Source organism: Pseudorasbora parva, chromosome 18 (assembly GCF_024679245.1).
Source record: "Pseudorasbora parva isolate DD20220531a chromosome 18, ASM2467924v1, whole genome shotgun sequence".
Lineage (NCBI taxonomy): Eukaryota > Metazoa > Chordata > Actinopteri > Cypriniformes > Gobionidae > Pseudorasbora > Pseudorasbora parva.
The window spans coordinates 26,273,535-26,299,627 of NC_090189.1; the positions used below are offsets into that span (position 1 = coordinate 26,273,535).

At 37.6% G+C, this 26,093-nt stretch overlaps 1 protein-coding gene across 6 annotated transcripts in view; it reads right to left on the reverse strand.

The window, feature by feature from the left end:
* rap1gap2b (RAP1 GTPase activating protein 2b) overlaps nt 1-26,093 on the reverse strand; it is a 61,198-nt gene that overhangs the window by 16,092 nt on the left and 19,013 nt on the right. For 2 of the 6 annotated variants that reach the window (XM_067424778.1, XM_067424780.1), the window contains 8 exons: nt 8,049-8,133; nt 4,590-4,625; nt 4,304-4,345; nt 3,600-3,632; nt 3,298-3,498; nt 2,993-3,096; nt 2,816-2,894; nt 896-949 (listed from right to left, as the gene is read on the reverse strand). In XM_067424778.1, the coding sequence (XP_067280879.1) occupies nt 896-949; nt 2,816-2,894; nt 2,993-3,096; nt 3,298-3,498; nt 3,600-3,632; nt 4,304-4,345; nt 4,590-4,625; nt 8,049-8,133 (634 nt within the window). Of the gene's footprint in view, nt 1-895; nt 950-2,815; nt 2,895-2,992; nt 3,097-3,297; nt 3,499-3,599; nt 3,633-4,303; nt 4,346-4,589; nt 4,626-8,048; nt 8,134-11,577; nt 11,811-26,093 lie in introns of those variants that run through there. The other 4 variants (XM_067424779.1, XM_067424781.1, XM_067424776.1 and 1 more) reach the window with 3 other exon arrangements.

Sequence of the window (26,093 nt, forward strand, 5' to 3'; positions counted from 1 at the left end):
AAGGTTAATATTATTTTGTATTACAAAATACAACCGTAGATACATTGCTTACAGATCGTTCACTCGATCCTTCTAGCAAACATCACCTTTTCAACTATATAAAACGATAAGTTAAAACGATAGTCATTTGACTATATTCATTTTGTAAAACTATATATATTTATATTTTTGAGAACTTAAGTATGATGTATTTGCATGCTTGTGTTTTAGAGTACAATCACAGTCACTGCGTAGCCTACATTGTGACCAACGTTATATAAACATGCAATATCGTTGAAGAAAAAAGACGAGTCTAAAATCACTGATTTTGGTTTTGTCTGAGGGGAGGAAGAGTGTTCGTGCAGTTGCCAGATTTCAGTAATTTAAATCCCCAAAAGAGAGCTTTTCTCTGAAAAGAACACGTATACTATCCGGTGTTTTACCTAAACATGTACAATCTGGCAGCCATATGCACGCGAGCTCTCTCTCTCGCACACGGATGATCTGAAAACACCAATAGACAAGTAAGCATCTCCATTTGAGATGTTCTGCTTAAAGTGTCATTCTGTCGGTCTGTGTTCTGTCAGGACGGTCAGGAGTCACGAGCCACTTAGCTCAACAACTGAACTGCAGTGTGCTGTGAGCTGCTGAATAAGCCAATCAGAGCAGAGCTCAACATTAATATTCATGAATCTTCCAAATAAGGCATAAACAGAGCATTCCATCCTAGGGACAATTTACAGGGGTGTAAATGGACCTGTAAAACTGGAGCTGGAAAATCTTTGCCCTTAAATAAGCCACATACCCTTTATGTAGATATCAGAGAACAATTTAAACGTATTGTTTCAACACATTCTAGGTTATGGCTATTAAAGCACCTTTAATAATAAAAACATAATATTAATCTTGCACTCACCTTTGGGTACAGCACAGGACTAAATCTCAGACCTACAATGTCTTCACATAGTAGCTATAGTGGGGAAAACATTACAAAAAAACAAACTTAGACAAGAAAGAACAGTAAGTTGGTTCACTAATTTAATTCTTTAAATTGGTCATATCATACATTTTATAAATATTGTAAATATTAAACATTATATGTAATAATATGTCAAAAATAATGTTACTTTTTTTCAGACAAACTCACTTGCATAAAAAACATCATCGTTATCATTATAAATCATATAATGTCGATTATCAGAAATTTTTCCCACCCTCTGTCTGAATCTTACAAACAAATGGTCTTTTTTTGATTTGATGTGTCTGTAAGAAACACCACATATGCATGCAAAATGAGAAAAACAACTCAGACACGGGTTGTGGGTTTACTGTCATATCCAATATATTTTTTAATATAATATACTTTGACCTCCTCCATCTTTCAATAACAGCCTCTTTGCAAAGCTGCATTTCATAGAGACAGATTTAACAATGGACCCTTTTCTTGGGTTCTCAGAAGCGGAAGTCGTCATAACTGGGTAAAATTCTAAAGCGATGAAAGGGAGATGACAGCAGTCATAAATTTTGTATTTGCATGTGCTCTAAAAAAATCTGTGATAGTGTTTCAATGACTTCCTAAAAGAGGGGTAGTGATTGATTAAAGCATTCATAAGAGAGGAAGAATTTGCCATCACTCCCTTGGTGGTTGTATCAGGAGCCGTTTTCAACTGAAAACGTTATACCTTTTAGCCATTCATTTACACAACATCTGCGTTTTGAGGGCCTGAAAACGCAAACTGTTGAAAACGGGTTTGAAAGTGCAAGTTTTAGAAAATGATACTGTTATCAATTCCGTGTAAACTACAAAAACACAAATTTGTGAAAACTTTGACATCATTGTCTAAAGCACACGCCTCGAGTGCTCTTAGGGGTGTACGAATCCACTTTGTCCTTATTCTTTTAATGATTCATGGGTGTATTTTGGGCATAACGTTCAATAAACCAATCAGAAACTCATTTCCCATTCCCTTTAAAACCCAGTTGCGCTTCCACTATGGCGGATTCACTATTTACATGGCGGAATTTGCGAGCGGAAAGACTGAACACTTCTCCAGAGAGGAATCCTTTTATTTTTAATATTTATAAATGTTTGTGTGCTGCTGCAGTGTGCACGTGTTGTGGACCCGCTTATAGGCTCGTTTTTCTAACGTGATCTTAAAATAAAATAAAAAATGCCCCATAGATTTTATTGGTCAATAGCACAGTCATTTTAAGTTGCCTCAAAATAGCAACATACCTCGTTTTAAGACCAGCATGCCCATGGGCGCAAAAATGGGCGGCAATGCATGCGCTATCTAAACAGTGTGGCGTGGGATGTGAAAATGATAACTGCATTGGGCTAAAACTAGCAAAAAAAAACACTTGTGTCATGCCCGGCACGGTGGCACCGCATTGTGCCGGGTGTATGATAGGGCCCATGTGTTCAATCTATAGGCGCTTAGTTTTTCTTTACAAAGTGACATCGACAACTACTGCCATAGCAGCAGAATACATGGGCGGGAAAAAGGCAAAGGAAAAACGTATCAGTGTCGTGTAAATGTACCCTCGCAGCAGCATTAATTAATTTTTTCACAATCTATGTCCTAATAAGTACATTTATCTTGGAAGTTTGGATATATTTAGTGGAAAACAAGACGAAAATACTGATTCAGATTTTTTCAGTGCACATACACATCAAACTAACCCAAACTACATGAACCCACCCCAAACAGGTGGCATACTGGTAAACTGTGCTTACACTTTAGCAATGAAGTTAATCAATAAGACTTTAGGGTATGTCAGGGCGATTTTAAGTGGATAAAATCTGTGAGCCAACTGTGCAGGGCACAATCATTACCTTTGCTAACTGAGGGACACTGGGGAGCTCAGTCAAGCCCGCCAAAGAGATCCTGTCATAGATTGTCTTTGATGGAGCCCTAAGCGAGGCAGAATTTGATAGAAAAATGCAATCAAACGTTTCAAAATGTGCCAATCATGTAATTACACATAGAGGGTTTGGAAGGGCTGTTATTACCTGAGAATGATGTGCAGGTACTCTTGCTCCTTCACCTCCTCGTGTCTGAGGGACAGTACGAGGTTGCCATGGTTACTGGCCGTGCAGTAGAAGTTCAGATGTTCCTGAGACAGGCAGATAAGAGAAAGCGGTTTTAATTGTGAACAAATCCATTACCAACATGAACACTGCCTTAAATTACACCGACTGCAATCACAGCTCTGACATTGAACGATCCGTTTCAAATGATCTTACACAAATATTTGCCAAAAGCCTTTGTCTGATGGTCCAAAGTATAACACCACTATATTGATGTGAGTTCTCACCCTGCCAATAAAGTGCTTGCGGTACGCACGAATGGCGAAGTTACTTTCCAGTGTGTAGCCAAACTCTCCTTCTCCATCTTCGTCATCACAGAAGCCATTCATCCAGTTCGGAATGGAGGCAGGGGCGTCAGGATCTTCAATCCAGTAACCCCCGAACTGAGGCAGGATGACCTGAGGGTATGGCTCACCCCGCTGTAACACCTTGGAAAGAGAAATCAAACAATTATAAAGAGACATCTGCATACCTCGCATAAAGTGTTTTTTAAACATTCATTAGCAACAGCTGACTTAAACTGGTGTACCTCCTCTATCCGTGGGTATGGAATGTAATCATCCTGGAGGGGTAAAAATCATAGAAATATAAGATAATGCTGTAAATGGACATCCTTCACAATCCTTTGGAAAGACTCTTGTGCCATGACAGGAAGCGTGCTATGAGACATATGTTTAGCTCATGCAACCTCATTATATGAGAAATTACACGTAGGCAGCCCACACAATGCTTCACAGTCATGTTTACAACAAACATTTTATGTGGCTGTATGGACAATCTGAATGAACACATGCATTTGAAGGTAGGATTATTTCTTCAGGGGTTGCGTTTGTTGTTATTTTGCCTGCAAGCCATTAAAAAAATGCTAAATCCAGCATTTGATTTTAAACTATACGAATAAAATGGGGTCCAAATGTCTCAGTCCACTTGAAAAGGCTTCTATTTCTCATTTTCTAATGTCATTTATTTTTTATAATAAAGAATGTTTTAGTTTTCAATGTCCTGTTTTTGGCTTTAATTACACTTTGATTAGTGACCTAGAAATAATATAGAATCAACATTTCTTCATAATTTTTAAAAATTTGATCAGACTTTTGGAGCCCACTAAAAACAATATATATAATGTTATGTACATTGGTAAAGAATGTCAACTTCATGCATTAAAAATACAACAATTCTGAGACACAGACAAGCCCTGAACTGAGGTGTAATCTTTTTTTCACACCCTCTGACCTTTATTCTTTGCGGCCTCATTTCCTCCACCTCAGAAACCTGCTAAGGGGTCAGGGTCAAAAGGTTGCAGTGTTAGCAACTGACAGTGGAGGAGCGGTGAGCATAAGATTGCACAGAACTCAACAAAGTCTCATTTGAGGAAAGTCTGTTCACTCGGCGGCCATTTTGTAATGCAGCTATTTCAGTCATCCAAGACCAAGTCCTATCTACTTTAATGAGGAAATCCTGAAATATTTATAGCATATAGACATAAAACTATCAAAAATATAAATTAAAAAAACCTTACCTCCATCTTGTCCAGCATATCAAAAAACTGAGTAGACTGTTGAAAAGAAACAGAGGTCAATCTTTAGGCTAACATATAATGAGTCAAGTATTTCACTCCATATTAAAGAAACATAGAGGTCAATCTTTAGGATAACCTATAACATGCCAAAATATTTAATTTCATATTTCAGGTCAACAAAAAGTCCAGCATGCATTACTACTAGGTGTGACATGCCTGTCATTGAGTCTTGTTATCCCTCATATACAGAAAACTCTACTCACTGTCAGTACTAAATATCAAAATATGCTATTAAAATATATAAATCTAATTTAAACTAAAATGTAATCTAAGGTTCCTAAGGGTTTTCTACCCCTTAGCTCCCTTTCCCCTACCCCTTCGTTTTGCACTTTCACGTGAAGGGATAGGGGTGTCTCGATTCTCTTATGGCTGAAGTGGTAGATGTAAGGGGAAGGGCCAGATAGCTCTTTAAACAAAGATTTTTCAGACCACACTGAGTGAAGGAGTATGATAAATTTCCCTGCACACACAGACTACCATGCCTATTCTGGCTAGAATGCATTTAGTAATGTTGCCTCTTGGGATCGATCACTAATGTTGTCTGGATGCCAGTTTCTTGAAGAAATAGACAACCATTTCAGTGTTGTGAACTAATCATTAATAAATTAATAATACAGTTAAACAATCTGGTCATCCTAACCTATATTTATATCACATATCTATAAACTCTTGCATCTCCAAGGCAACAAATGTTTGTTGAACAAACAAAACCATATCCGTACCAGCCGGCTCGGATCGGCACGGAGTGGAACAGTTAACAAACAAGGAGAGCGGTTTCCCCCGATGGAAAAGCGGCTTTACCAGTCTTGTTCTGTATCATCTTCGGAAACTCGATAGCTCATACGTTTCTAAACTGAAAACGAGCACTGTTTTCTTAAGTCAAAATGCAGTGCAAAACAACGTTGGGAGTGAGTCATTTGTTATACGTTCTCGTGCCTGATTACTCTTTGATATAGGCTATGCTCTTCACTGCTGTTCATACTGGTTAAATGTTACAGAACACTAATAAAATAAATGGGCTATGATGATGTGTAATGGTGTAATAGTGGTGTCCTAATTCTTGGAGTACTATTTTCACCCCTACGGCTTGCCACTCTGTTTCAAGGGGCAAGGGGAAGGGGTAGGCACAATGCTAGGCCGAAGGGTTATAAAATAGAATTGGGATTGGGCCTTAAAGGGATAGTTCACTTTGAAATAAAATTTCGATATGTTTTAGCTTACCTCATGGGCATCCGAGATGTAGGAGTATTTGTTTCCCCAGTAGTTTCAATTTTGATTATTTTAGGTCAAACCGTTCTTGTCTGTGCCTCACATAATGCAGGTCTATGGTCACCACCTCAAAGAGCATACACAGAGAAGTCCAAATTAAACAATCCCCCATCGTAAGTACACACTGATGGCCTAAGACACGAAACGAGCGGTTTGTGTGAGAAAACGAACAGTATTTATATCGTTTTTACCTCTTGTACACCACTACGTCCGACTGATCCGAGGGCGCGCGTGCGTGTTTCCTGTTGTGTACAAGAGGTAAAAATGATATAAATAGTGTTCGTTTTCTCACACAAACCGCTCGTTTTGTGTCTTAGGCCATCAGTGTGTAATTACGATGGGGAATTGTTTAATTTGAACTTCTCTGTGTATGCTCTTTGAGGTGGTGACCATAGACCTGCATTATGTGAGGCACAGACAAGAACGGTTTGACCTAAAATGATCAAAATTGAAACTACTGGGGAAACAAATACTCCTACATCTCGGATGCCCATGAGGTAAGCTAAAACATATCAAAATTTTATTTCAAAGTGAACTATCCCTTTAAAGGGTTAGTTCACCCAAAAATGTTAATTCTGTCATTAATTACTTACCCTAATGTCGTTCGACACCCGTAAGACCTCCGTTCTTCAGCGGAACACAAATTAATATATTTTTGTTAAAATCCAATTTCAAAACAAAGCTTTGAATCGTTATGAATCAGCGTATCATTTCATGATTCGGATCGCGTGTCAAACCGCCAAACTGCTGAAATCACGTTACATTGGTGATCCGACTCATGAATCGATAAACTGATTCATAACGGTTCGAAACTTTGTTTTGAAATCGGCCCATCACTATATAAGTCGTTTTTTAGGTTTTTTTGCACACAAAAACTATTCTCATCGCTTCATAAAATTATTGTAGAATCACTGTAGTGAGATGGGCTTTGTAACGACATCTTTAGTGCCTTTTATGGGTCTTGAGAGAGGAAATGCCATTGGTGTCAATGAAAGCCTTTCTGAGCCATCGGACTTCAAAAAAAATATCTTCATTTCTGTTTTAAAGATCTTACTGGTGTCGAACGACATTAGAGTAAGTCATTATTGACAGAATTAAAATTTTTGGGTGAACTAACCCTTTTATGTTATATATAAATCCAGTAGTATTCTAGATTCTAGCCTGACAAGCCAGACCCACATCAAGATGTTTGGTCTGGAAACTCACCATAGACAGGGCTCAATCCGAGGGGCGGGATAAACGGTTGTCTTTCAAACTCCCTCTGCACGCGATAGGATAGAGCTACAACCAACCAGAGCAATGAAGGTGAAACGGAACTCGTTGAAAGATTAAAGATTCACCGTATCCGGTCGGCAAAACTGTGAACACATCTTCCCTTCTTAAGAATGACTTCAGTGCCGTTATTTGTTCTTTTCTAAGAGAAAAGCTTAACTCTTCCAAGTCTTCCAGAGTCGCGGTCAAAGCTGATTCGAATGACTGCCGTTCGCCAGAGCTTCTGTGTTGACTAGAAGCACGCAAGCGCAACTCTGGCGTCATGTTAAGCCCCGCCTACCGATTACATACACGATGTGATTGGCCTGTCAAGAGCTTGGTGTTTACACCTCAGATGGGTATTGAGAGTTGCTAGACGACACTCGCGGGCAGATTAGATTTGCTGCCGCTAGTGTGCGTCTAGATTTCTAGGCTAATTCTAGATGTTGTTGGGACATGTAATGTATGTATGTAAACTAAATTAATTCTCACTATACCTGTGACTATTGCGCATTAATCAAAAACTTCTCTATTCTCAAAATGTGATGGACATTTTGAGAGTTTGCTTTTCCTTTCTTCCACTTTTGAGCAACATATAGACTACCTAGGGAATGATGTTTGAAGTCATGGTCTACTGAGTAAGCAGGGCACATCACCAGCTACAGTTTTATGCTAGGGATTTGTCTCCAGGAGAGAGAGAGAGAGGACAGACGGTTTTAACTGCATAAACCAAATGAGTCAATAATTGCTGCTTTATAATAAACTATTTATGAAATGCTATCTGGAGGCTGACTCCATGACTTTAGCTGTAAGGTCTCAGAGCAAATCCCCTTTCAGTGCTGATTCATAACAGGCCCTGGGAGCAGACGTGCTGCTTACCTTCATGGCGGCAGGGGCGGTTCTGGGGGGAGAGGGAGGGCAGTCTGCCAGGGGCACATTGGAGATAGTCAGCAACTCCTGCTTCCTGTAACACAGTGACATCATCACTGTCATTCCACACTTTTAAAATAACATTAAAACATCAAATATATAGTCATTATTTTTTTCCTCATTAAAATATTTGGTTATACTTTATTTTAAGGTACACATTGTACTTACTCAAATACTGAGTAATATAAATTAACTACATGTACTTATAGAGTTGTGATTAGTTTCTTGATATTAATATAGTAAGTACAGTTAGTAATGAGTAACTACGTCACCATAAAATAAAGAGAAAAAAATATTTTTTGTTATTATTATTTGTAGTGGAATAATTTAACTGTGAATAAAAATGATTGCCTTTATACAATGCTGAAAAATACAGGTCAGAATTATTGGCACCCCTGGTAAATATGATCAAAGATGGCTGTACAAATAAATCTCCATTGTTTATCCTTTTGATCTATGATTCAACAAAATGCACAAAATCTTGAATTAAAAGTGGATCACATTATGAAATAAATGTTTTTCTCTAAACGAGTTGGCCACAATTATTGGCACCCCAGAATATCTCTAAAGTATATTCCCATTAATATTTACTGATATTTATTTATTTATTTTTAGCACACCAGGGTGACTAGGAACATGAAATTATCTGGCTATGGCTTCTTGTTCCACAGGAGTATATATAGTTCATTTAATCATTCATCACAATGAGTAAAACCGAAGAATATAGTTCTGATGTGCAGCAAAGGATTGATGAGCTTCACAAAATAGAAAGTGGCTGTAAGAAAAAGTATTGAAAATCCTCATTTCCACCATCAGGGCAATAATTAAGATGTCTCCCTCAACTAATGATGTTACAAATCTTCAAGGATCACAGATGAAGAATTGCAGAGTTTAGTTGAGTCTTGAGGTCAGAAAGCCTAAAACAAATCAAACAACCCCAACATCACCACATGTTGTTCAGGAGGGTTTCAAGAAAAATCCTTGCTCATCCAGAAACAAACTCCAGCAGATTCAGTTGTCAGACATGTTGTGGCAAAATGCAAATCTTGGTATAGCCATATGTTTACCTTCCCATGGTGTGAGATATCCAGTACATGACATACGTGTACTATGGGCTATACATGGGCTACGTGACATCCTGACTTAAACAACGGCCTGTATGGAAATGTACTGAGAGGGGAGGATGCTGCCAACAGTATAAGAGATTGTGATTTCTGTTATGACTTCAGTGTACGCTTGGTGTGGCCTTGTGGTTGCATCAACCGTGCCTCTTTCTTGCAAGAAACTTTTTTTATTAAATAAACCTTTATAATTATAATTGGCTAATGTTTGTCTCTTATTCAGTGAAGCGATGGATTTAAATATTTTGCCATTACAGACACAACTGAAACTTCAAAAGGGACCTGATTCTGTGGTCAGATGAAGAAGAAAAAAAAGTTTGTTTTTTGGTAGCAAACCCACCATTTTTTGTCTGGAGGTCCAGAACATTTTGTTCAGATACATGGATTCTAGCAAATACCAACAAACAAAAAAATCAATACCTAACGGCCTCTGTTAGAAATCTTATAATGGGCCGTGGTTGGATCTTCCATCAGGACAACAATCCCAAAAACAACCCATCAAAATCAACACAAAAATGTGTCAGTGAGCACAAAAGGAAGCTTCTGCCATGGCCACCCCAGTTCCATGACCTGAACCGAGTGGGGTGAACTGAAGAGAAGAAGCACCAACATTGAGCTGGGAATCTGAAGGATCTGGAGAGATCTGTGTGGAGGAATGCTCTCCTGTCAGGTGTTCTCAAAACTCATCAGGCATTATAGGAGAATAATCAGAGCTGTTATATGGGCCAGGTTATAAAGAGGTTGCATAAATGGCCAATGTGTTTTGGTGAATAATTTGAAAATATTAATTTTCACATTATGAAATAAATGCCTTTCAATTTTTTTTTACTTCAATGAAAGGTTAGATTTTTGCACATTTTTTTGAATGAAAGATCAAAAGGATAAACAATACCGATTTATTTTTACAGCCATCTTTAATCACATACAACTGTAAATGTCAGTATAATAGCCATATTGTCTAGTGAAACTTAAGCAAATGATACAGAGTGCACCTTTAAAAGCTGACTATTGAATTTTGTAGGGTGGTCTGCAGTGTCATCTTCACACAGACAGGATCCTCACTGAAAGCCTTTTGCCTCAGTCTCATTTTACTCTTCGAGAATGCACCTCTCCTATTTGACCCTCATATGATTTCAAGATCATCAATAAAAAATGGGCCAAAGACGGGCAATCTGTTCTTTAAATGAGCTCTCTTGATAGGAGGCAGACAGGTGGAGGATCTAGAGGCTCCTGCTCAAGATTAATTTTCCTTCACTTTCCACCTTCCTCTTCATAAGTGAGGTAAGGATAGAGAAACAGAAAGAAAGGGGGAGCTAGGGGAGGTTGGAGAGAGAAATGAACAAGGCTCTAAAAATACCCACCCAATCCTTCATAAGCTCTGTAAATAGATCCCATAAATCCATCAATATATTCATATTAGGCTGAATGTGACATATCGTTCATAATGCTTGACAAGGTATTTCTCTCACACACTCAACTCAACACTCACAAAACTAGCCAAATGAATCCAGTCTTGCATGTACATAAAACTTCTGATAGTTTAGCTCATACTTATACCAAAAAATCACAAGGAAATCTACTGAAGAATTGGCACCAAACGAAATAAACAACACATCCTGAACAGGAGAATTATCTTCACACCTCTGGAAGGATGTGAAAAGCTTATTGTCACATTGTCTGTCATCAACATGAAAACACCTTTCCTGGACAACTCCTGGAGTGACTGTGGGTAATTTACATGCTTTAGTATATCAAAATAATCTGTGTATTAAGTTTAGCATTATGTTGACAGCCACACCAAATCTGACCGTCTTTATCCCTCCATCACAGAAGGGCACATTTCCTCTCATAAATATCCATTAATCAGTTTGCTGGGAAATGAATAATGATTCTGAAATCAAGACATTAAAAATGATGTTGAAATATAAAATTAAAAATCAATATTTTTAAATGCATAATGACCGAATCTTGTACAGTGAAGCAAATCATTTATATTCAACACTTAACAATTTACTATTAATAACTGAACAATTATTACTATTAATTATATTATTTATCAAATCAAAATGCCCTTGTTTTTTAGTAAGAGAGCATTACAACTCACTGAGCACATAAAGTGTACAGGACATGTAGGCCTAGAATGAATTGAGCTCAAGTTAAGCATTATCCTAAAGTGTAATTTTCCAGCTAAACTTTGTGTTACAGAATCCAAATCTGATCTGTGAACCGTAGTGTTGATTAGACAACACACTTAATCAATGCTCTCTGTCTTACACACACACTCACATGCGCACACGCTGGTCCCTCTCCAACACATAGACTACAGCCATATACAACCTAAAATGACATTCACCCACCACTGGCTGTCCGTCTCCGTCAGTCTCCGTCTCTCACACCGTTTGCGGGAGCGGTGGAGGAGTCCGATAAGAGCAGCGGCAGCGCGGACACCTGCTCTCCGGCAGCGCACTCTGGACCTGAACTCAGACATGGCCAAACCTCAGGTTCAGTCCTAGTCCTCACATCACACCGACACCAGCTACGGCTGAATCTGCATCGTCACAATCTCCAAAGATGAGGTGCTGTCCTTGCCAGCACAGACTGTATGTGTGCATCCTTCACCGTGAATACCTCTCTCTCTCTCTCCTCTCTCTCTCTCTCTCTCTCTCTCTCTCTCTCTCTCTCTCTCTCTCTCTCATGTGGCATTTAACTTTGACACCTTATTCTCGATTAAGGAGCTTTTTGATTGCTTAACCTCTTGCTATTGTGCTTTTTTCTCAAGACATTTCCACTAATTACCACTCTTTTTCTCACCACATACAGTATATGTTTACTTAGATGTGCTGTTTTTTCCTTGCACCTTTTTTTCTGTTTATCATCTTGCGTTTTATGTCTTGAAAGCTCACAGTATGGAATTATTGCTATTCCAGCTCTTTTCCTCCATTCGATACAGCGATTACATGGTGCGTGTGTGTGTGGATTTTGTTACTGCCCTGTAGGCACATTTTTATCTGTGACAAGACTTTCAATCTCTTTAATGTGGAGTTAACCTTTCTCAATATCTCAAAAGGCACATAATCCTGAACAAAATACCAAAGATTAACTGCCATTCCTTAAAATGATTCATATTGTTCCGGATAAGAATTCTTACTTAAGAAATCTCTATTATAATTTATAAAAGAGTGACGTTTATTATATTTTGACACTGAGTTGTGGACTCTGCAGAAGGATTTTTAAGGGTTGTGTTTATGCTCGCCACAATTACAAACCTATTTTCATCGTTTAATTTCACGTGCTGTGCAAATCCGCTCCTACTTGTTATGATATCAAGCAACATGCGAGCGTGTGCTTGTGAGCAAAACGTTTCTGTAACACAAAGAGCATTAAATGCTTCAGAGGATTTGCTATAGCTGAAGGAAATCACTCTGAGGAGACATTTAGACTCATCAAGATCTGTATGTCACAGTCTAATGGCTGCCTGCAAATATTTCAATACAACAAGTGAAACAACAACATATACTCTGCAATATGATGAGCAAATAGGCTCTTCCAAAAACGGTCATGAAATACAAATGATTCTTGATGTGCACTAGATGAGCTCAGCACATCGGCTCATGAGATGAGGTAAAATTACACTGAATCATACTGAGGGTTCTATTATGTAAAAACAGGAAATTTCAGTGTTTTCATGTAAGCCACCAGACAGTGCTAAAGTGTTAAAGAGCGGTTTTTACAGGAGTAACACACTGTGGTGAGGTGGGTGACAGACGCTGAGGTGGGGATGTGTGAGAAGAGGGATGTTAGGGGGGAGTGGAGATTATATTTTCACGTAAGCAAATCATAATGTGGCAATTATAAGGTTTAAATGTCATGAGGTTGTATTTCGCACTGCAGGTACATTGCTGTGTATATAAGGAACTATGCTTTTAAGCAAAACATGCTTTTTCTACATTATCAACCAATGGTAAGGTTAAAAAAGGCATAACCTTTAAAGGGGGTCCTATAATGCCCCTTTTTATATGATGTAAAATAAGTTTCTGATGACCCCAGAGTATGTGTATGAGACGTTTTAGCTCAAAATACCCCACAGATATTTTTATAGCATGTTAACATTGTCACTTTTTAAAGGGTGAGCAAAAACAAAATTTTTTGTGTCCCTTTAAATGCAAATGAGCTGCTGCTCGTGGCCCCCTTTCAAGAAGAGGGCGGAGCTTCAAGAGCCTGTTAGCAGCTCTGATTGGCTCACGCAGACACGCATGCAACAGCTTAAGCAGATTTGTAAATGTGAAACAACAACTCTTCCTCTTCTCTTCTCCCTGTTCCCGGGGGCAGGATTTACGCAACATTTTGGGGTTTGTGATGTCTCCAACCCAGGAAGAAACTCATTGTAGTCCCTACCAGCCGTTTGTTAAACAGCAGTTTCTTTAAAAGAAAATATTTCCTTTTCATTGAACTTTGAGTGTCGTAACTTTGCAGATGTTGTTTATGCTCAAACAGCAAAATTATACATTAACTAAAGTTAAAAAAGTAAAATCAACCACCCCTTTAAAATGTTGTTTGTGAACCACTAAATGTTGCTATGAGCTTTTATTACAGTTTTTTTCAATTGCTAATATCCTATTGTCCAATTTGTAGTCACATTTTTCATAACTCTAGACACAATTAGCACAACATCCGTGTGTTGGGACAATAGCATAAAATTAATTTTGTTTTTACACAACATACAGTCAATTAACACGTTCCTAAAATTCTTACTTTTTCTTACACACAAGCGTACCCAATACCAAAATCATGGCTCTTTCTGGTCTCATTTACAAATGCGTTAACACAGCATGACAGAAATTAAGACATAATGTTCCAAATCTTACATTTTGTATAAAGCCTTTACTTCTGAAACAACATCAACTTAAATATACTAAAAATAATATATTAAAAGTATTGAAACAACTGATAAGAATTTTAGGCTAACAGATTCCTGAAATATTGACAAATAGCTCGATCCAATCTCATACATCGTTTTTTCATTACTTGGACATTCACAGTAAAAAGGTGACTTTTAATTGTTTTTGTTCAATTTGGATGAAGAAGCAGAGAGATGGAAAAAATGAAGTTCTGCATAGGGGACCCATTTGACCAGTCGATGCCCGGAGCAATTCTGTTACTTTATTTTTTTTCTATTGTACATTTTATAAAGTGATGCCTCATTTAGATAGTATGTTGCCAAGAATGCACACATTCAACACTAAAAATGTAGATTGGCTTACAGTAAAAGGAAATTGAATTATAAAAACGATGGAATGTATTTTTTTTCAGGTAGAACTGAAACATGATGGAATGCAATTTTTGTAATGCCATCAACTGTTAGCATTTTGACAGCCAATGCGCTATGATTGACTATATGTTCATGTTGGAGAGAAAACTAGTGCTAGAGTTTTGACAGATTAATTCCATTTGAGTCGGGTTTGCTGTGTTTTGATAGAGTTAGTAAATAGAAAAACGGGTTTTAGCATTATGAAATGTAGAGTTTGTATTTATTTAACAAAATCTGGTTTTGGACAGAAAAATAACTAAGGTCAATTGTGTTACGTAGGTGTGTTGCTGTGTTAAGAGCTTAGAAAAAATACTTTAAGTATTGGCGAATGCTCAGTAGCGATTGTACCCTGTTGTTTTTGCACCCCTAATGTTTAAATACAGTTTAAAACATTTATTTGTGTTTTGGTTATAAAAATAAATACATTTCAGTGGATTCTGTGAGTTTAGACTGAGCAAACTCTGGTTTCGGTCTCTGTTTTGTATGTCCTTGCAGACCCCTTGACCCATTTTTAGATTTCTAGTCAGAATATATGAGTCCTCTTTTAAAATGAATGCGCTGTCGATATCTTCCATTACAGATGTGATGGCGGAATCCAAACATCTCAATTCTTCAACAACAGCCATCATTGTTGTAAACTAATTCAACCCAAGCGCTCTTTGATGACGTGGCTGATTATGTTTCTGGTGATAATCTGTCAATCATCGCCCTGACAATGTGATTGGTCCCAACAGTTTCTGTTCGGGCATAATAACTCCTCTACGGATTTATTCCAGACCGACCGGAAAATGTTGTGGGCGGGGCAAAGTTCGGCTGGCATCCAGGCTAGCTTTCATCACTCTTTTATGAGTAATAATAGAGATTTCTTAAGTCAACATATATAATAGACATGTATCAAATCAACGTTTTATTCCATAACACTAGCAAAGGTTTTCAACCAACCAACTCACTTTGTCACTCATAAACCAATGACCTAAACAACACTTACAACAGGCAGCATTATGTTTGCTTTTGTAAAATGTCTTTGCAAAACCAGAACGACACTCTCTGCTTTATAAATAATTTATAATCGCTGTTCATATTTACATTACAGTACAAACGTTTTCCTAAATGTTCCTCTTTTGTACAAATGGTAGAACATATCAGTTTTGAAAGCAGTGTATTGGCATTCAAAAATTGCTGCAAATACAGTGTTTTGCAGATGGTGAAGCATGAATAACAAAATTGTTTATGGATTTTGAAAAATGTGGTCATTGAATGCATTTTGTGTGAAAGCAATGAATAATGATTCACGGTTTGGTCTGCATAGACTTCTGTTTTGCTGAATGTGTAAAGATTTTGAAAATGTGGCTTCAGTATTGAGCGATGCTTGATAGAAATAAATGTTTGTATTATGTTATGCCAGATAATAATTTATATTTTGCACCCCCCCCCCCCCCCACACACACACACACATTCAAATTACGCACATTCAACACTGCATCAGGTAATCATTAGCCTGCACATTTCAAGGGTTTACAAAACGTTAAAAAGTGAATTATATTATAATATTTTTGTAGCTGTGAAGAAGTGAATTGTGTCTTTCCATCATCAGAGTTGTTACCACAATTGAAAAAATATAAAGTGTGACTTGATAACTGACAGCTAATGGACAAGAAGATACACAGCCGGAGCCGTGCGCTTAGTATTCAAGGCCACTGATCTGCCGGGCGCACACGTGATGGGAGAACTGGCCCCCTGCTGCCTTCATGTCTGATATACGCATGCAATCACAGATAAGACCCTGCAGAGTGCAGACTGTCCCTGTCTATGTTTATGCTGTCCCAATTCGCCTACTTACAATACGCCCTAAAAGTATGCACTCTGTTTGTGAAAAAAAAGAACATATTGTATAGTGTAAAGCAGAATATTAGGCAATCTTTGGGACATACTACTTCATCAATTTAATTTCCCTAACCTGACGTGGTCATACTCAATTCTAGTCAGAATATGAGTCTGAAACTGCTCCATTGGGCTGTGATTATGGGGCGTGTTTCAACCTAATCAGAAAAGACCATTGGATAGACCAACAACCAATAAGAGCAACGTAGCGACGCATCACATTAGTTGTCAAATGTCAACAGAGCTCAACTGCACTGTGTTGCCAAGTCTGCGTTTTTTCCGTGGGTTGTTTTCTATGTCCAAGGGTTGAAGCGACTATTATGTGATATATAGACCCATGAGTGCACATTTTAGCAGGCAACCTTGCCAAAAGAACACACACTTTACCCCCCAAACACCATTTGTTTGGGAACCGCCCGACTTAAAAATGTTGTGGGCGGGGCTAAATTTCGGCTGGCATCCAGGCTACAATTTCCCAACATTTTGTTGAAAATGTAGTATAGCATTTTGATTTGCCAGTCGTGGGTCTTTCATGCGAGACTCTCCTTGTGTGTTTTTGCATAATGATGCATTTAAAAGTGAATGACCTAAAGTATCTTTACAAAAGTTCACAATGCTATTGCAGATGTAATATAATGGGGATAACATGGAATAAAAATCTTTTCATCAGGATAATATGATTATTATTCACTATACCGCTCTACTTAACTGTCAGACTTGCAAATCTCTGTCATGTTTGTAGTTTTTTTAAACACTTTTTATTCATGCATGTAGTTCTATTTAAATTTTCAAAAATAGTAGACCATCCGGGTATCTTTGGAATACTTATTTCAGCAAACCATAATTTGGGACATACTAATTCTATTACTATTATAAAAAGTAATAAAATATTATAAATACTATTTAGGACGAATAGTATGCGAATTGGGATGCAGCATTAGTTTCTAGTCATGGTTTTCTTTTTTTGTCTGGATAGTGAGTAAATGTCTGAAGTCTACAGGTTTCTGTCTGCCCTTCTCTTCTCAGCAGGGATGCCACACAGATTGACATTGGCTTACATGCACGGTCCCCCTCCTTTTCAACGTTTCTTTTCATACCCCAGAACATACTGCTCTAGCACAAACACAAAGGCTGAAGGTCTAAGGCTGGTCCTGAAGTCTCTCTCTTTGTTGCCTTTGAAGTGTTTTATGTGCACGTGCCCTCTATTATAACACTGTGTGCCAAAATGCATTCAATTTATCTGCTTGGTAGCAACAGGCAGCTTGTGTTCCCAGAGGCCAGATGAACTTTGATATTTCATATATCACATGAAGCTTTATGCATTATAAATGGACAAAGACATATCATTTTGATAAAATCGGGGTCCATACCAAGGGATGATAAAGTCTGATTAGATTAGCCGTCAATGTTTTTTTGTTGTTGTTATCTTTCATCGATCATTTTGAAAGTGATCTGAACGATATTGTTCCTCCATGTTATTACTGTTATAGTCATGGTGTGGACTTCACTATTGTAATATAATTAGAATGATTATTAAAACATTCTTCTTCTATTGATTATCGCCATTGGTGTGTGATTCTTTAGGTTGTTTTCACACTTGGTCCTTTTCACAGGTTCGGAGCATGGTTTACTAGATTTCTGGTCCATATGTGAACACTCCAAACAATCTCAGACCCTTTTAAAGCGAACCAAACCGAGACCATTTTTTGGAGGTGGTCTGAGTACAGTTCGCTTTCAGCTAAGAGTATGGTTCAATTAAAACATTCATTGTGAACACAAATCGCTCTGGGCTCAGTTTTTTCATTCATGAATTCCAATTTAGAAACAACTTACAATCAAGTACGTTATTTTAAATGTAAACGCACATGTTTTTTTCCAGACGCGTCCACGCCACAGCGAGATAATATCGATAATATAGAAAATATCACCAGTGCACAACAGCTTCTTACCAAAACGGACGAACAGCTGATGACAGCTGTACAGGGTTTTTTCCCCCTCATAAATATATTTAGTAGCAGAACGCATGTCATGGCTGGACATCCATTTGTCCATTTCTTGTCTTCATGGAGAATGCGACTCATGATTGCTTAGCAATGGCAGACGGCCCAAGTGCAAGCGGCATGGTCGGCGAGAAAGCGGCAATGCCGGCATTTTCCACGTGTTTCTAGACGAAAAATGTGAGTGGCCCTTGAGGTAAAAAAAAAAAATCGTGCTTTTCTGTGGTTTGGAAATTGTGCATGCTCACATTGTGATTTTTAAAAAGCAATAAGATAAACCAACAGGCAGAGGTCAATCACCAACAACAGGAATAACCAGGGAAATGCAGAGGCGTAGTCACTGGACAGGCAGGGGGTCGAGGCAGGCAGCAAACCAAGTCAACGGAATCTAGTCGAGCAAAGCACAGGTCCATAGGCAGGCAGCAAGGGATCAAAACCAGAGATTCAGTCTAAAGTCGTACACGGGAGAAACCAGAAACAGGATACACGCTCAGAGTTGTCAGCAGTAGCAAAACAAAACTTCGCAGTGAATGGAAGAGTGAAGCTAGTTTATATAGACTGAGGTGATGAGGCTAATGGTACTCAGGTGTAAACAATGATGGCTGGTGAGTCAGGGCAAAGGATTGTGGGTAATGAAGTCCGGAGGGAGGATTAATATTCAGGTGAGGGGGCCCTCTTGTGGCGGTCGGAGGGAGCCACAGAGGCTTGATTTATGACATTTACGACATACAAGTGTCTATTGTCTAATCCTTTCAATGTGTGCAAAGATGATTGGAGGATGCAAAGGATATACCTGATGCATCCTTCAAAATAAGCTGAATGAAGGATGAGGAAAAGAAGGCTGACTTCCAAGGATCCTTTGAGACAGCCTTCAAAACAGCTTGATGACGTGGGATGCAGCCTTCCAAATGGGAAGCACCGGTTGTGTCATTTGAATATCTATTCTCGGTTTTGTAACAGGCCTATATAACATTCGTCTGTATGCGTCGAAGACAAAAATTAGTACTGACTAGTGAGTTGTTGTATGACAACGAGCCACTGTACTTAATACTGTAGGCTTTTTGTAATGCACAACCGCTTTGGTACGTGCTGTTCCACCACACCTCCATCTGCTCACCCACTCTCCTCCTGACCTTTTCTCTGGTCTTTACCTCTGTCTTTTTATCTGCTCTTTCCGTCTCTGTTGCACCGTGTCTGTCCCCCACTGCTATGATGTACACTGTCCTGCTTTGATCTGTAGCCGAGAGGTAAGAAACATTTCAAAATAAGATGCATCTTTGACTTCTGTCAAAAATGAGTATGCGTCTCTCCTAAGGGTAAGAAAGTGAACTTGACATGGATGCAGTTGTCTCGACTGTGAGAATTGGAAAATCAAGAAGGATGAGATGGAGGAGAGCAACAAAAAGGAATAAAAACAGAGGACAGCAAATCAAGAGGTAAAATAAGAAAAATGAAATGCGCCAATATCCACCGACACAGTACCGCAGCGAACACAATAGCTTCTAATTGAAATGCTGTTAATTTACATCAGCAGTCTGTGCCAGAGAGGCTGGGACTCACACTCTTCTGTCAGGAAGTGCACAATGTGTGTCCTGATTAACACGCCACTCAACTTAATGGTACTATGACACACAAAGAGTTAGAATCTAATCATACACAGCTGTTGAAATGTCTTCAGAAACTCAGGCCACTGACTGCACATGCATGTTCAAAAATACGAAAAACCTGTTTATGAATATACTTTCATTATAAGTGGAGTAAACCTTTTAGATGTAGCAAATATAGAGTTTTTGTATTTTTTGCAGGTCTATTTGTTCTGATAAAATGCACTCATCTCAGGATATTTATTGATCCTGGAACAACACACTCAATTTTGTTTAGTTTTTTTGCAACTTGTTCAGTTTAATTAATTAAAATGAGCTAAAGTAACACGATTTATTTTTATTTTTTGTTTACTTAATTTATTTGTGTTAAAACTAGTGCTGGGCAATTGATTAATTGTATCCAAAATAAGCGTTTGTGTTTACATAATTTGTGTGTGTACTGTGTATAATTATTATATACACACACATGCATGTATATATTCAAGAAATATTTGTGTGTGTGTGTATATATATATATATATATATATATATATATATATATATATATATATAATAAAATTTATACATATATAAATAACATATTTTCATAAACATATATTTGGTCAGTGTTTTTATTTATATAATAATTATACACAGTACACACAGATATTTATTTTGAATTTGAATAATGACGACTAATCGATTGCACAGCACTAATTAAAAATATATTAATCAACTGGGCAGTGGATCTGTACCCAGCAAAGATATTGTTGTTAATGTTAGTGTTTAATGTTCAGTTATGTTGGACACTTAAGAGTTTCTGTATAACGTTTTTGAATTTTGGCTACCATTATGCAAAAGAGAAAATAATTAACACAGCAAACTAAACACTCTTATGTTGGCAAAATATTTCAGTATTTGCTGCATTTTATTCTAGTAATGCATTTATCAAAAATAAATACCAACATCAAAACTAGGATGTTCTCTGTTGATTTAATAACAAATTCAGCTGTAGATAAACTTAATGACAAGTTTAGTTGCATAACGATTAGATTTCACGTAATAAAATAAGTGAATAAATACATTTGTTAAAACATATTAAGAAAGGTCCATGTCTTCTTATATTTTCTTCTTTTGCTCTTCCTTTTCCCATTCCTCTTTTTTTGTTGATCTTTTCCCCTTGTATAGTTTTTGTAATTGAGAACCTTCCAAATGCAACTGAGAATTTCACAAATAACAGAGTTTTGTTTGTTGTGTTTGGAAAATGGTGCAAAAAGGATTATGATTTTTGTAAAACCCAAAAATCATAATGGCTGTATGAAAGGACATCCTACTGTAAAAGGAAATGAAATTAAGGAAAATTTACAACCTGTTTAAGACAATAACAAAGTGTTCAGATTACTGTGTTAACTGTTTTGAGAACAGTACCCAGAGTTTGAAGAAATGTGTGAAATCGATTTCGAAAAACGGTTAATTTTATTTTTATTCTGTCTGAAAATGTTGTCCTAATCCTATACATAAATTATCCCTAAAATCAGAAGGAAATGATAGGGGAATAACACTTATGTAGAAACACCTAATCCTGGTTGTAAGTCTAAACTTGACATAGACCACATACTTGTCCCTCACACTAACTGGTTGATAAGAATGTTATTCCAGGATCAACAAAGATGGTTTGATCAATGATCAGGTTCTGCCCACAGCACAGAATAATGTGAATGTAAGGCCCTCTAGTGGTTATATGTTGATAATATATGGTGCTGTAAAAAATATGTTGCATAAATTATTTTATAGTAATTATTTTCAGACAGACCATGCCCTCGTTGTAGCCAACAGGTATTTACATGACCAGGGAAAAAAGAGGTTTAAAATATTCCATGTGCTGGGGGAGAATCTATTCATGTTTGTTTAGATCTGATCAGTCAAATGATGTGGTTTGACATTGCCTCCCTACAGACTGTGCTGCATGTGAAACCTCTAAGAGCATGCAATCCACCGGGTTCACATTTAACTGCTATGAAATAAAGAGCACCACAGAGTTACTTCAACATCCCTTTCAAGGAAAGTCCGTTCACTCAACAGCAAATTTGCAACACCTCAGGGCAGCTATTTCGGGCATCCAAGACCAACTCATACTTGAATGTGGATATCCTGAAAGCTGAAAAACTGTCCAATAAATGCTCTCTCTCCCATTCATAAGTAATATGAGTACTTCTTTATATATCTAAAGCCTTTGGTTAAAGGCATAGTTCACTTTGAAATTAAATTTTGATATGTTTTAGCTTACCTCATGGGCATCCGAGATGTAGGAGTATTTGTTTCCCCAGTAGTTTCAATTTTGATCATTTTAGATCAAACCGTTCTTGTCTGTGCCTCACATAATGCAGGTCTATGGTCACCACCTCAAAGAGCATACACAGAGAAGTCCAAATGAAACAATCCCCCATCGTAAGTACACACTGATGGCCTAAGACACGAAACGAGCGGTTTGTGTGAGAAAACGAACAGTATTTATATCGTTTTTACCTCTTGTACACCACAGGAAACACGCGCGCCCTTGGATCAGTCGGATGTAGTACAAGAGGTAAAAACGATATAAATACTGTTCGTTTTCTCACACAAACCGCTCGTTTCGTGTCTTAGGCCATCAGTGTGTACTTACGATGGGGGATTGTTTAAATTGGACTTCTCTGTGTATGCTCTTTGAGGTGGTGACCATAGACCTGCATTATGTGAGGCACAGACAAGAACGGTTTGACCTAAAATGATCAAAATTGAAACTACTGGGGAAACAAATACTCCTACATCTCGGATGCCCATGAGGTAAGCTAAAACATATCAACATTTAATTTCAAAGTGAACTATCTCTTTAAGTGCAGTACTTCTACTTGTGTCTCCACAAAGTCAGCTAAAAAACAAAAAACAAAAGATAGTCATTTTGAGAGTTACAAAGTCTGATGTGCATCTAAAACAAAACATATGCTGACCAGTCATGCTTGTCTTTAAAAATAATAATAATACTAATCAGAGCAGAGCAGAGCTCAGTCTGTGACGAGTCTAATTTCTTTTCTTTTATAACACAGTTTTGCAACATGACAATGAGAGTTCTCAGCAGGAGCTGTCATTACGACTGTTCCATTTTCACATACTGATTTTGAATTGTTGTGGTCTTTAGCCTAATTGCCTCCAGCAGAAATGAGCTTCAATCATAATAGGGCTAAGTGAAACTGAGGTGTAGAGGGAATGAAACTTAACTAGATCACAATCACACACACACAATATACTTGCAAACATACAGGCACATTTAGAGCTGCACAAGATTTAAAGGGTAATAAAAAGAACAAAACGTGAAACAAATCTATTTATTTAACCAATAAATCAAGTTCTTGTCTTCACTATAAGTGGTGCAGTTGTGTAACCCTATGAAATGATCTCAATCTTCCAGCTACGCATTTATCTTTCATCAGATGAGCAGCTCCTGTAGGAGACGATGGAGGGATAGAGAGAGGAAGAGAAGGAATGAGCAGTGATGTGGAAGACAGTGGCTCTGTCTGCTGAAGACCAGCAGTCAAAGGATAAATAAAGTGTCAAGTGCACTAAAAGTGAGGATGAACTCTGGTTGAATACCAGGAGTTCAGTGAATACACTAAAATACAAAGTCAAATACAAAGTAGAGAACAGACTAAAATACAAAAAAGAAATTGAAAAAGGTAAGAAAAAAGTATGACGCTTGCACCTATATATATATATATATATATATATATATATATATATATATATATATATATATATATATATATATATATATATATATATATATATATAACCAGATGTTTATATATATCTTAAAATGCATTTACATATAAATGCATTTTAAGATTTTACATTGCAGCCTAATATTTATCTATATCTGGTTATATCTTTGAAAATTATAAATAAGATTAGTTTAATTAATTAAAATGTGCAATCAACATCAAAATCTAAATGTAAGCCTTTTAATATTGTAGTGTGATACTTTTTAAAGGTGAAATTATGAAATACAAAATTCTGCCATGCAGCTCTAGATGGCGCAGGCTGATAGGTCCTTAAAGGGTACATACAGTAACACAGAGTTTCTGTCAATCTCATGTTAATCTTGAGTACCTATAGAGTAAAACTGCAATCCTTCATAAAGACAAATACGCTGTACCAATTCTTTCTGAAAACAGCCAAGCTCATGGAGTAGTGCAGTGGGTGAGGCTAAAGAGTCACTAACACACACACACACACACACACACACACACACACACACACACACACACACCCTGTATGATTTTAAGCATTTTGAAAAGTGGGGACATGGCCAATGTCCTCATATTTCACCCCCTCCTTGTAATACCCGTGTCACCCCCCCCCCCCCCCCCAACACACACACACACAACATTATGGTATCTTCCGTGGATAACTTTTGAATCACTATATGTTTGTGTTGTTTACATGGCATGCACTTGCGCACCAATTGCCAACAAAAAAAGACATTTGATGCAGTTTCCCTCACCACCTGCAATTTAGACTCATGACTGGAAACAAACAAACACACTTGCAGAACTCCGTTGTTGCTCTAGAAAAACAAACTGCCTCCACTGGTTCCTAAATGCTGGGTTATTATTTGGGAAGCTGAACAAGGTTATCTTTCCCTCACACAAAAATAAACACACTTTAGTGACATTGTTCACTTTGTGGTCTAAAAACAAAATGACAGCTCTGGGGACAGCGCCCGTAACCCAACAAAGTTTGTTGATGGGCCCACTCTTGCCCTCGCTCGGGTTGACGTGCCCACATGCTTATCCCTTTATGATGTAATACAGGGCCATACTTGGGGGGAAAAAACTTTCCGAAACGTATACGAATCCTAAAGGAGTGTATTAGGCACAGAAATACTCTGTCATAAGTCAATCTCGTTTTTATTTTATTTATTTTTTGGCCATGTTTAGCATGAGAAGCTTTTATAACAGTGTTTAACAGTGTAAATAAGTCAGAATGCATGAAATTAAATTTGACAGTTTCAGTCAATCTCATGTCAATCTTGAGTACCTAGTAATACATCCTTCAGATCTCCGAAAAAGTCTTTAGTTTTCTCATATTTATAAAAGAAAGATACACTGTACCGAGTCTTTTGAATAAACCCGATCTGATGAAGGCATATTGTGTGGGCGGAGCACGCAGCTATTGTGTTAAGAGCGCTGTGACATGAGGTGAATAAGACAATGTTGTCCTTAATAAACCATAGCTATCAATCAGATTCAACCAGCCATTCAGGGATGGAAATTAACTTTTTTGTCCACCGGCCACTTAATGTTTTTACCAGCCACTTTCTTGCTTTTAAATGACAATGTGTAACTGCATGTGAAAATGAATATTACAAGCGCTACAATACTACAATAAAAAAGGGGTACTTCAGCACTGGGAAGATGAATCTGTATTTAAACTGGGTCATTAATGTAGTAGAAATGTGAAATTATTTTTGAATTCTGTAGTCTTTCGCCTCTGGCTAAACATTCCAAAGATGACGCAAATATCGTCAATTTGCGTCATGGGAGGAATTTTTCCAGAAATAAAATGCATAAATCTCTTGTCTCAGGGGGATATGAGGGGGGGAGCCCAATCATTTGAATATACTCCAGGGTTTCTACTGATACAAAGCCATATGCTAATCGCTGAAGTAACCCTTTAAGTAGTTTATTTAATATCAATTCTCAATGAAATACTGACATTTTCTCTCTTATACAAACAAACAAACCAACCATGAACTGATATACATTTCATTAAATGAGTAGGGCTCTGTGCTCTCTTTTTTTTTTTTTTTACCTGGATGTGGCATTTGGATGATTCGTGGTCTTTTATGGCTTCCAGTTTTAGATTTTTAGTCCCAACAATGAAACTATTAGTTTTGGCATCTTCTGAAGCGTGTTGACGACATACCAAGCAGAACATTGTCAGTAGGGATGCACCGAAATCAAAATTCTTGGCCGAAACTGAAAAAGAGGGAACCAAGGCCAAAAACCGAAACGCCAAAAGAAATGATGCCAATTATTACCGTTGCATTTATGGCTATAGCCCCTTTT